Raw genomic sequence first — 12,731 nt, 5'->3', positions numbered from 1 at the left:
GTAATAGGGGAGACGGGGGGGCAATTGTAACAGTTTTTGTATTGTACTCTATCGTTCAGAGACCACTTGAACTACGCCAGTAATTTTTATATAAAATTAACTTGCATATGTCTCCTAATAACTCATATCATTTATGTCTGTACATAAGACGGTCGGATCACAATATTGATGTTAATCCTAAAAGTCAGGACGTTATACTTCTCCCCTGCTATTGTAAAAGTAGCTGGGGTCAAATGTATCGCCTAAAAACATTCATGTTGATGAATGATCCTATTATCATAGACAAATGTAATGATTCTGAAAGAAACATTTCTATGTACGTAATCAATAATTACAGTAACACTCATGTTTTTGCATGAGCATTCGCATCCTCTCAAAACATCAGAATAGAGGGGCAAGAACAAATTCTTATTTACAATGACGGCCAAACCCTAAACCAGACGACGCTGGGCCAATTGTGCTCCGCCCTATGGGACTCCCAATCATGGCCAGTTGTGATACAGCCTGGAATCGAACCAGGGTCTGTAGTGATGCTTCTAGCCCTGAGATGCAGTGCCTTAGACCACTGCACCACTCAGCAGCCCAATGGTGATGGAGGTGCCCAGATCATATCTGTCCACAACTTCTTTGGCACTCTACAGGACCCCAAGGCTAGTTACAGATATTATGTTATAATTCATACAATATTAAAGTTAAAATCAATTGTTTTCATAATTTCACTGCTTGGCTCAGGTTCATTTTAACACTGTGTTACAATTGCCCCCAACCCAGCAGCCATGACAAAACCTCATGTGCCCAGCAAGAGACAACAATAGTGACACGACAGTCATGTCAATGTTTAGCCAACATATCGTGATGAAAATGTTGCTAGTTTGAATTACTGTATATTAATGCTCAGGGCAGTTTAGGAAAAATATAGCTGGTGGAAACTACTTTCACCTCTAAAAAACAAATAGTGAGATATTTGGCTGTGCTTTTTCAAGCAGGAAGATAACCTAAATGGGCATGCACTGTGGGCGTTTCATCACTCTAGCTTGTGTCTGTTTTGATACATTCAAGGTGTTTAAATTGCCAACAGTCTCCCTTACATACAGTTATAACATTGAGGAAAATGCAACTTCATAGGCACCTGATATTGTACCCAGCTGGACTTTGTTGACAGAGAAGGGATTCTAAGCTTTTCCTCAGGGACACGGGCATCCCACTGATTACACTTCTTTGATATTTAATCTGTGCTATAAATGAACTGTTTTGATTATTTTATTGATGTTGTGTTATTTTCAAAAGATAATGACGCTACAGTACATCACCAGTACTTTACATTCAAACATAATGATATTCACACGTCCGTCTGTCAACTGTATCACCTGTGCCTACGAGGAGTCATTGTAAGCACTCTGCTCCAAATCTGTGGGCAATTCAATCCCCAGTATAGATCATGTGCAACATCCATAAGGTTCTTACGTCACCTGTACAAGCCTCCTCAGGAAGACCAGAATTATCAACGGAAACAATGCTTTGCTTTTAACAGGTAGAAGAGCGAAATGGAGAGGACTGTGTTGATGATATGATGTTCCAGTCGGCAGTGGGAAAATGGAGGAGGACAGGAGAGGTCCCGGGGATAAGGGAAGTCAGAGGACATGTCTCAGCCAGCCTTCTAGGTCTGGGCAAAAGCAGTGTCTAGTAGGGGGGAGAACCACCCCAACCCGTGTCATCTGTGTGTGCAAGGTACAGTATATAGAGGCAGCGCCAAGGCTCTACAGAGAGAGCATCTGCCCTTTTTTTGTTTACTGAGATATCTTAACAGCCAGTCTATCCCTCTTCACCTCTCTCCCCTTTGCCTCATAGTATCTTCCCTTTCCCAGAGTCATGGTGCCATTGAGATACCTGAGATACAGAGCGCTGGAGGAATACGTCAATAGACATTCTGTGAGGATAACTTTTCTCTATACAGCCATTGGCCACAGGAAGATAGCACAAAAGATGTGGAGGTCATTCTCTGTGTAGTGAAGGAGTGGGAGATTGTTATATATCCACTAACCTCTGCGCTTCCAGGAACAAATGGCAAGTGATAAACATGAACATACCATTTGTGCTTCATACAAATGGAAACCTTTCAATACCGCTCACTGAAGACTGTCCTTCAATAAGATAGAGACCTAGGCCAGGATTCAAGCAAGCTGCACTGTGACGACATCACACTGCACTTGACCTATGAAGGTAATTTACGCTTGAGCCGACATCTGCAGTATTGACCAATGAAATTTACCAGTAAAAAAAACTGTATGATATTGGTCTAGTTTGTTGGAATCCTGGCCAGAGACCTTAATTGATAGGCAGAAGAGCAGTGTGCATCATAACATCCCCAGAGACACACACTACTGTTTCTCAATGCATAGAGTCACAGGTTGGGTGGCTGAAACCAGAAGCAGCACCAGCCGCAACGTGACAATTATCCTGATTACTAAATGCTTCAAGGGCCTGCTCTGCCTCGCCATCTCGCTCTCTCCCTGAGATCTGTCACAGAGAGCAGAAAGGGCCCCTCAGCCAGCCAGCCAGCCAGCCAGGGCCAAGGCACATAGAGTAATCCAACAAAAAAATTCCCCTCCATCATCAAGAACAGCAGGCCATCTTTCAAAGGTGCCTTTGCCGCCTCGGAGCCCAGGGTGGTGTGGAGGAGGAAGGCCATCCGAGATGGAGCTGCAGTGGCTGTGGTTCAGTGTCCACCCACCCCCTCCACACTTCCCCATCCCGTCAGTCCTCCTTACCCTGGGTTTGTTTAAGCACTGGGGAACCCTGTTGGCCCTGGATGAGGGGGAGGGAGGGCGTATTTAATGACATGCCATATGCCACTCTGCAGCCGAGAGGCCCTGCATGGATGGAGCCATGGATGGGCGGTCACAAGTCTTATTGAAAATGTAATTCCATTATCCTAATATGGGCTGAGCATCCATTTTCGCAAAGGAGCCTAGAAATCCTAGATAGAGGCCAGTGCAACAGAGGTATATTCCACTAACAGTAACCTCCCTTGGGACAGACAGTTTGGAGGCTGTGTGGGAACTAAAATAAAGCCCCCTATCCCACTCCATGAAGCAACATGAGGGATGCATGGTAATAGTATTACTCCATTCTAACAATACAAAATAATCACTTTCATTGATCATGGGAAATGTTCTCTATTTTTATCCATGGAACGATAAATTGAAGAGACTTTCTTCAGGAATGTTTAAAGATTTGGCCCAGTTTAGATTTGGTTCATTAAGAAATGTTAGCGCCCACGACTGAATTCAAACATGAGTTGGTTTCAGGGTGTGGTTTGATGTGGGTGTCTCTCGTGTGTGTTTACAGGTGGGAAGAGTTAGCCAAATCATTTAGCCAATTAGCTGGTGTGGCAAAGTTGGTTTGACTTTTTAAAATTATTTATTTAATTGACATTTGGAGCTATTGACCTTTTAAGATATTGTCCCATGTACATTGTTTCATTTACTGATGGTCCCACTCGGGCTCCCGAGTAGCGCAGCAGTCTAAGGCACTGAATCTCAGTGCTTGAGGTGTCACAAAAGACACACTTGTTCGAATCCAGGCTGTATCACAACTGGCCGTGATTGGGAGTCCCATAGGGCGGCGCACAATTGGCCCAGCGTCGTCCGCGTTTGGCCGGTGTAGGCTGTCATTGTAAATAAGAATTTGTTCTTAACTGACTTGCCTATCTAAATGAAGGTTAAATAAAAAACTAGCCCGATAGTGATGTCAAATTTAATGTCAAGTCATGGGCATTAAGATAGGGTCATGTGCAACGCTCCGAATTGACAACTGTTGGCATGTGAGCAGAATAATTTTACGCTACCCTTCATTCCGTGACACATTTTTCTCCTATCATCTCGCAAATATTTATGACCAAAATGATCTTATTTACACTTCCGAGTCAATTTTGACACTAGAATAAAGGTTTCTGACTCATATCGATGCCACATAATCCGTTTTCAAAAAGTGAAGTTGCTTTTCAAGGGCAGTTGCTCTTTAACTCTAAACCACAGTATTATCCTCTACCCTCTCATAATGACAACTCTGAAAAAGCAGAGAGCTGCAAATGGACATTAAATAAATCACTTGTCTACAGGACTAGAGTTTGAGAGGATAGTGTCCATAATGGAGTTCAGAGCTTTATATTTGGATATAATATAAGCCTCAATATAGGTCTGTATGGAGTAGAGACAGGAAGTCCTGCACATACACTGTTAAAACACAACCTCCCAAAAGTGACAGACAGAAGATGACAGGCCAGGCCGGAAGAGATAACCGCCTGGAAGGGTGCTCCGAGACGTTCCTTTTGTGGTGACAACGATCTGACAGACACGACCAAAAGAAGAAAGACAATCCGTCACAATGCCAAGTCCCCAGGGACTTGTGTGGTTAACTTGAGTGTTGAGTGTCTGCCACAGTGACGTCGGAGGCGGTGAGCTCACAGTTCAGACCTGTTCCTAACATATCCTTGTCCAATGATGAAAAAATATGCCTAAATTCTAATGTATCTTGTCATTATCTAAAAAACACTAATAGACCAAATATGTGATGGGAAACAACAGGAATTAATAAGGGATATTAAAATATTTATCAACAGTTTTAGAGATTATTCTTTCCCTAAAGATAGTCCCCCTGCTCTCTGAAAAACAGGGTAAATTGCATTACAATCCTGTGGACAAATGTACCCTACTCCCACTGTCAGTCGGCCTGGCGTTATCCAATACTCCCATTAGATGGGAGACGCAACACCAATAACCTCTCCTTGTGGGAAAATGCTGACACCAAATGCTCCACACACTGCCTGTAGTCTCACTATAGCTCTCCTCCAACATCACGTGACATGGTTTAACGCTTGGGTGCTGAAGCCAAACGGAAAGGGATTTGGAATCTGATACATCTTCTGTAAATCTGTCAAAATATTTCAACAAGACTGAATAAAACGATGGCAGAAACATGTGGTGGGATGTTAAGCTGTTGAAACAACATGAAAATATTTCACTGTGGAATGTTAAGGAGGATACTTACTGTATTAGTGCAAGTCTAGATACTCCTCGGTCTAAGAGCTTTGCTTTGTCAGCCTTCCAAGGATTTCCACAAACACTACTGTATTACCGTATTCATTTAAAGGAGCAATAAGCGTTGCTACATACATTTTTGGACTTATAAATGAATGATATGTACCCATTGGTTCTTGAAGAATACAGTGCCGTGAAAAAGTATTTGACCCTTTCTGATTCTCTATTTTTGAATATTTTTTTAATACTGAATGTTATCAGATCTTCAATGAAAACCTAATATTAGATAAAGGGAACCTGAGTTTACAAATAATTAAATAAATAAAATAAGTTTTGTTAAGTTATGCAACACCCAATGCCCCTGTGTGAAAAAGTATTTGCCCCCTTACACTCAATAACTGGTTGTGAATCCTTTAGCTGCAATGACTCCAACCAACCGCTTCCTGTAGTTGTTGATCAGTCTCTCACGTCGCTGTGAAGGGATTTTGGCCCACTCTTCCATGCAGAACTGCTTTAACTCAGGAACATTTGTGGGTTTTCAAGCATGAACTGCTCATTTCAAGTCCTGTAACAACATCTCAATTGGGATTAGTTCTGGACTTTGACTAGGCCATTTCGAAACTTCAAATTTGTTGTTTTTTAGCCATTTTCATGTAGACTTGACTGTGTGTTTTGGTCCATTGTCTTGCTGCATGACCCAACTGCACTTCAGCTTACAGACGGATGGCCTGACGTTCTCCTGTAGAATTCTCTGATACAGAGCAGAATTCATGGTTCCTTCTTTGGATTACATGGGTCCCATTATGCCCGGTGAAAACCAAACACTGCCTTCCACAGTAAGAATCTTATACCAACGGTCAAGCACGGTGGTGGTAGTGTGAGGGTTTGGGGATGCTTTGCTGCCTCAGGACCTGGACGACTTGCCTTAACAGAAGAAACCATGAATTCTGCTCTGTATCAGAGAATTCTACAGGAGAACGTCAGGCCATCTGTCTGTGAGCTGAAGCTGAAGCGCAGATGGGTCATGCAGCAAGACAATGATCCAAAACACACAATCAAGTCTACACGAAAATGTCTAAAAAGCAGCATATGTGAAGTTTTGGAATGGCCTAGTCAATGTCCAGACCTAATCCCAATTGAGATGTTGTGGCAGGACTTGAAACGAGCAGTTCATGCTTGAAAACCCACAAATGTTCCTGAGTTAAAGTAGTTCTGCATGGAAGAGTGGGCCAAAATTCCTCCACAGCGACGTGAGAGAATAATCAACAACTACAGGAAGCGATTGGTTCCGAGTCATTGCAGCTAAAGGATTCACAACCAGTTATTGAGTATAAGGGGGCAATTACTTTATCACACAGGGGCATTGGGTGTTGCATAACTTTGTTTATGAAATAAATGAAATAAGTGTGTAATTGTTGTGTTATTTGTTCACTCAGGTTCCCTTTATCTAATATTAGGATTTGGGTGAATATCTGATAATATTCAGTATCAAACATACGCAAAAGTAGAGAAAACTATAAAAGGGGGCAAATACTTTTCCCCAGCACTGTATAACTTATAAATGCCTCATGAGCTTAGTTAACTGTCACACCCCATCAGAACACAAAATATAAGCTTGTTTTACTCCATTTTTGGAAAAACATTGTAAATGTAAACTAACACTGTACAGCCTCATAACATGGTTAAAACTATCATTTGGATATCATGGATGGTCAGTCCTTGCATCCATAGCTCTGTCTTTAAATTTCTCCAGCCCCAATCACCCTGCTTTTAACCGAAATAGAGGTGGGGAAAACGCTTTGGCAATGTTTCAACTGCTGATTGCCTCTTTAAGGCTCATGGTAAAGGGGGTTATCTTGAGGGGGAAATGCAAATCACATTTGCTGATGCGTTGAGGTGCAAAACGATGAAAGTTTCAGTTTTGCCGTTAGTCATCTCCTTTTTGTGGCTCTACTAAAGCTAAGGATATAGAGTTGGAATATCTTCAAATCCTGGGATAGAAAAGACTGTCGGTCGATAACTACTTTCTGTCAGTGGTAGGCCTATATGAACAATGGTATGGATGCGGCTATTTGAACACATTGTGTCAAATTTAAAAGAAGATCAATCCATTATATAAAGGTTAGTTTGGTGGAAGAGGTTCCACAGTGATCACAAAAGCATTTATGAAGCCTTTGGGACGTGGTTGTTGATCGTATAAGGTTATTAAAAGGACCCTTGCTTCCTAAATTGTTTCAGTTAAACTTTAACACACATTCCACACACAAACCTCAGATCTATACACACCACGATGAGACTTTCCAAAAATATGATCCTCTCGAGAATCATAGATATTTGGCATGAGTCAATCTTTTCTCTATCAATTTCTTTGTGTGGAATATATTAAAAATAAATAATGACAGACCTCACAGCCAAAATATGGCTTCTGAATATATTCTTAAATAAGATTTATTTTACACCTCAAAACAGAAAAGTATGGGGATCGGGCACGTGGTACATTGGGAATGTATTTACAACTGTAGTTTACATTTTTTGGTGTAAGCTCAGAGAAAAATGTTAATACAGTCATAATAATTGCACTTCATAAATATCCACTGTTGCCAGCATTTCCACGTGACAAAGCCTCAGCGCTCTCTCCAGTTAATAAATTCAATTTACCAGTGAAATTTGACTGACCAAGGAAATGCTAATTTAGGACCATAGGACTGCTGCACTGATCAATTATTATAATTTGTAAAAATATTTTCACTCGAGTCCCTCAAGCCAAGGCATTAGACATTTCAGTAATTTAAGTGCAGTACATTCAAGGGAAACTCACAGTCATAATAAATATTTCAATGTTCTGAATCCTAAAGTCAACGGATGACTCGGGCTCAACGCGTCTCAACCATGGGCTGAAACGGACCAGGAAAAAGCAGTGTACCTTGTCTCATCTCACATCACCCGAGAGAACAGGGCATGATTGTTACACATCAAGACTCCCCTTTGGTCCCAGCTCTTACTCCTCCTATATGATAGTGCCCAAAAGTGAAAGGGATATCCCACTTCTACCATACTTATAAAAGGGAGGCATGACAGGATTAGCACTATAACGGAACGAAGTCAAAAGCCTCCCATAGCAAAAAGCTGATTCAGCCTCATTTTCAGATTCCTAAACTGGGGTTTCTTTGTTTTGGGGGGATGGGTGAGTTTAGGGGACACAAATCTAGGGATTAAAAGGAATATATTAAAATAAATATATTAAAAGATGTATAACTAAACCACACACAAGAGGTCATGCTGGAAAACCTCCCAATCATACAGTAACAATCTTCAAAAGTGAGGGGGGGAAAAAAATCATATATTTTTTTTGCACATTTTTCTTTTTGTAAGTGTTTTCAAAATGTACTGTAGATTCCAGTGTTGTTTAGAGAAGATAGCTCTCTGGCTAGGTTACAGAACCAGAGCAGCGACTATGCCTTATACCAGGACATCAGAAACTGCACGTCAGCTTGAGGAGGAATAACAAGAAACAATAAAAAAGCATTTTGAGACACTTTTCCCCCATAGCAGCCTATGCATATAATATACCTACAAATATAGAAAACAACAAAAATAGGTTCAAGATTTCAAGTTTCTTAAATATATCATATCCAAACTACCCAATTCCAAACTCCAAAGTTAACAAAGTTTTTAAACTCCAAGCAGTGCAATTTATGGGATCAATTATAACAACAATAATTACTAATATTGTCATATATTTTTCATTCAACATTGTGACGTTTGTGTGTACACGTCTGTGTTTGTGTGTATGAGTTTTTGAGTGTGTGCATGTGTATGTATGAAAATGTGTGCGAGTATGATGTATTTCTTTAGGGACTTTAGAAAGCAGCCCTACCCTTTGGCCCTTTGGGGCCTTCTTTGTGACTATAGCACCCCAGTTGCGTTGTATTTGGATGGGGGAACAACAGAGGTGGCTGTATGCACTTTCATATCAAGCTAGAATTCTCACCCAAAAAGTTGAATCAACTCAAAACAACAACAACAAAACAAGAAAGGAACAAATACAAAATAAAATCACCCCCAAATTCCTGTTGGCAAACCACACTATGGGACATCTGGAGAATCTTCTGTCAGGGCACCCAAAACCACTGAAACCCTTTTTCTCCCTGACTGATAAATAACCACTCTGGGCTGGGAGGGAGAAACCCCCCAGCCGTCACCCAATACAAGATCCACTCTAACACCATGGCTTCCCTCCCTGGCGCCCCCGAGCTGCTTCAAGCAGTGCCAGTCTCAACAGGCCTATACGTCCCCAGGAAATCAAGGTCTTCTTCTCTGTCCCTCAGCTTTTGATCCAGATTTCGCATCATTCATTCATTCGTGTCCCCTGGCTCTCGCCCTCATCCTCCCACGCTCTATCTGTAAACTGGGAGGCGGATGTGCGCGTGCTGGTGGTCCAACAGCCGTGGCACTGACACAGTCTCATAGCCTTTGCCCAGCATCTGCTCTTTGATGCAGGGCGGGTGGACGTCGTTGATCAGGTACTCCAGAGACTGCAGGCTGCTGCTCAGCACCGCTGTGTTGCACAGCTGGCTCTTACTGGGCAAGCTGCAGCACAAGCATCCCCCGCTCCCGCTGTCTATTGCGGGGTGGTGGTGATGATGGTGGTGGTGATGGTGGGGATGATGGTGGTGGGGGTAGCCCATCTCCCTGTGCCCCCCTGTGGCTGGCCCTCGGGTGGTGGTCCCCAGGAGCTCCTGGTGCGGGTTGTAACAGTCACTGTCGGGGGTGACCAGCACGCTGTTCCAGGGTGGGGCAAAGTACTGGCCCACCGAGAAGTTCCCATGCATCCCCATGCAGTTCAGAGGGGAAGAGCTGACCTTGTCCAGGTACCCCCCACCCCCTCCACTTCCCCCCGTCAGGTGGTAGGGTCTGGAGGAGGAGGAGGATGACACCTGCGCCTGGGCCATGATCCCTGCTCCCCCCGGGGCACCACAGCTTTCAGGGGACTTACTGATGGCCCCTCCTCCCCCGCTGCCCCCACTGTACATGCGAAGCACAGCCTGCTGCTGCTGTTGCTGTTTCTGCCACAGGATGTAGTCCATGCTGTCCGAGTATATCCCGGCCTTCATGGCCTCGCCACTGTGCACCGCCAGCGGCAGCCCTGCCCCTGTGTACACCAGGTTAGGCTGGGGCGCCATGCCGCCCACGTAGCCACCTCCTGAGGAGCAGGAGGATACCCCCATGATACTCCCCGCACCCTGCTTGGAGGGGCTGGGGTTGGTAGAGGGTGCAGTGGAGGAGTTTGCACCCTGGCACACCTGCTGCAGAGCCTGGGCCTGGCAGTGCTGGTTGATTTGATAGATGATGCTCTGGATGGAAGGGAGGTTGGACTGTGGGGGTAGCTGGACCAGGCCTCGTCCCCCTGTCACAGGGATCCCAGAGCCGGCCACAGTGACGTTAGGGGGCACCGAGAGGGAGAGGCCAGGGGCCTCGGGGGGCTTCGAGGGTCCAGTGTGGTACACCATCCGGCAGTGGCCATTGGCTAAAGTACTACTGCTAGGGGGAGGGTACGGGGCGACAGCTATTTGGGCTGGGGAGAGCTTAGTTCGCCTGCCTTCCGAGTTCTTGAGGACGCCCTTAGTGGGGGCGAAGGGGGAAGAGACCTTGACAATGGCCAGGAGGCCTGTGTAGCCGCCGGTATGGAGGTGTGGGTAGGGGCTGTAGCGCTGGCTACCTGTGGTGTCAAAGCCGTTCACAGTCCGGTTAAGGTGCTTGTGCTGGGGGACTCTGATGTTGGTGGGGAAGATCTTGATGGAGAGTGGGCTGCTCTGCGTCTTCTGGGCGAAGGCATCCAGCTCAGCCACGCTGGGGTAGCGGGGAGAATGCATGGGAACCACCATCTCACCTGCAAGATAAATAGACAAGAGACACATGGGAGTGAGCACAAGAGACAGAGCTAAGCATGGGACAATGTAAAGTCGGTACAGGTCACCATACTTATAGGGTAGGACATTCAACAAGCACAACACTTACACAAATGACTGATGATTAGCTGAGAGAAATTGATGATAAAAAGATTGTGGGAACTGTTTTGTTAGACTTCAGTGTGGCTTTTGACATTATCGATCTTAGTCTGCTGATGGAAAAACATGTGTGTAATGGCTTTAAACACCTTGCTATATTGTGGATAAAGATTTACCTGTCTAACAGAATACAGAGGGTGTTCTTTAATGGAAGCCTCTCCAACATTATCCAGGTAGAATCAGGAATTCCCCAGGGCAGTGGTCTAGGCCCCTTAATTTTAAAAATCTTTACTAATGAAATGCCACTGGCCTTGAATAATGCCAGTGTGTCGAGGTACACGGATGACTCAACACTATACAAGTCAGCTACTACAGCGAGTGAAATCACTGCTACGCTTAAGAAAGAACTGCAGTTTGTTTCAGAATGGGTGGCAAGGAGTAAGTTAGTCCTAAATATTTCCTAAACTAAAAGCATTGTACTTGGGAAAAATCATTCACTAAACCTTAAACCTCAAATAAATCTTGTAATAAATAATGTGGAAATTGAGAAAGTTGAGGTGACTAAACTACTGTAAATGCTCATGGTCAAAACATATTGATACAACAGTAGCTAAGATGGGGAGAACTCTGTCCATAATAAAGCGCTGCTCTACCTTCTTAACAGCACTATCAACAAGGCAGGTCCTACAGGCCCTAGTTTTGTCGCACCTGGACTACTGTTCAGTCGTGTGGTCAGGTGCAACAAAGAGGGACCTTGGAAAATTACAATTGGCCCAGAACAGGTTAGCACGGCTGGCCCTTAAATGTAAAAGGAGAGCTAACATTAATAATATGCATGTAAATCTCTCATGGCACCAAGTGGAGAAGGAATGGACTTCATCACTACTTGTTTTTGTAAGAAGTGTTGACATGCTGAATGCACCGAGGTGTCTGTTTAAACTACTAGCACACAGCTCTGACACCCATGCATACCCTACAAGACATGCCACCAAAGGTCTCTTCACAATCCCCAAGTCAAGAACAGACTATTGGAGGGGCAAAGTACTACATAGAGCCATGGCTACATGGAACTCTACTACACATCAGGTAACTGATGCAAGCAGTAGAATCAGATTTAAAAAACAGAAAAAATACACCTTATGGAACAGCGAGGACCGTAAAGAGATACACACAGGCACAGACACATGATAAGACACGCACTCTACACACACACGTACACATGGATTTTGTATTGTAGATATGTGATAGAGAGTAGTGGCCTGAGGGAACAGACTTAATGTGTTGTGAAGTGTTATGAAATGTAATATCATGTAATATTTTAAATTGTATATAACTGCCTTAATGTTGCTGGACCCCAGGACCCCTCCATCTCATTTTCACCCCCTCCTGTGAAAGTATATCCCTCGACGAATGGATCTTAAAAAAAAAAAAACTAATTCTGTTGAAGGCTGGCACCTTAGGCACTGTTAAATCAGTGCTTTGTGAAATTAATTCAGACTCTCTTTAGCGTCGAATTGGGTTAGCCTTTGATATGAGGAGAGGAGGGAGGAGGGGAAGGGGGTATAGAAGCATATTTAATTGCAGTGGCACAGTTGAGATTTATAAGTAGTATCGCTTACTGGGTTTTACCCTTCCTCAATGATTCGACCCAGGACTACTTGGAGATGGGGCGATGGAAACCCTA

At 43.8% G+C, this 12,731-nt stretch overlaps 1 protein-coding gene across 1 annotated transcript in view; it reads right to left on the bottom strand.

The window, feature by feature from the left end:
* Positions 1-7,471: 7,471 nt before the first annotated feature.
* Positions 7,472-12,731, bottom strand: part of fam222aa (family with sequence similarity 222 member Aa) — an 86,514-nt gene continuing 81,254 nt past the window's right edge. Inside the window, exon 3 of the mRNA XM_023979043.2 lies at positions 7,472-10,929. Coding sequence (XP_023834811.1) covers positions 9,437-10,929 — 1,493 coding nt within the window. The 3' untranslated portion in view covers positions 7,472-9,436. The remainder of the gene's footprint in view (positions 10,930-12,731) is intronic.

Source organism: Salvelinus sp. IW2-2015, linkage group LG33 (genome assembly GCF_002910315.2).
Source record: "Salvelinus sp. IW2-2015 linkage group LG33, ASM291031v2, whole genome shotgun sequence".
In the NCBI taxonomy this organism is placed as follows: Eukaryota; Metazoa; Chordata; class Actinopteri; order Salmoniformes; family Salmonidae; genus Salvelinus; species Salvelinus sp. IW2-2015.
The sequence above is the reverse complement of the archived record's forward strand: the minus strand, read 5'-3'. Positions and strand labels throughout refer to the sequence as shown.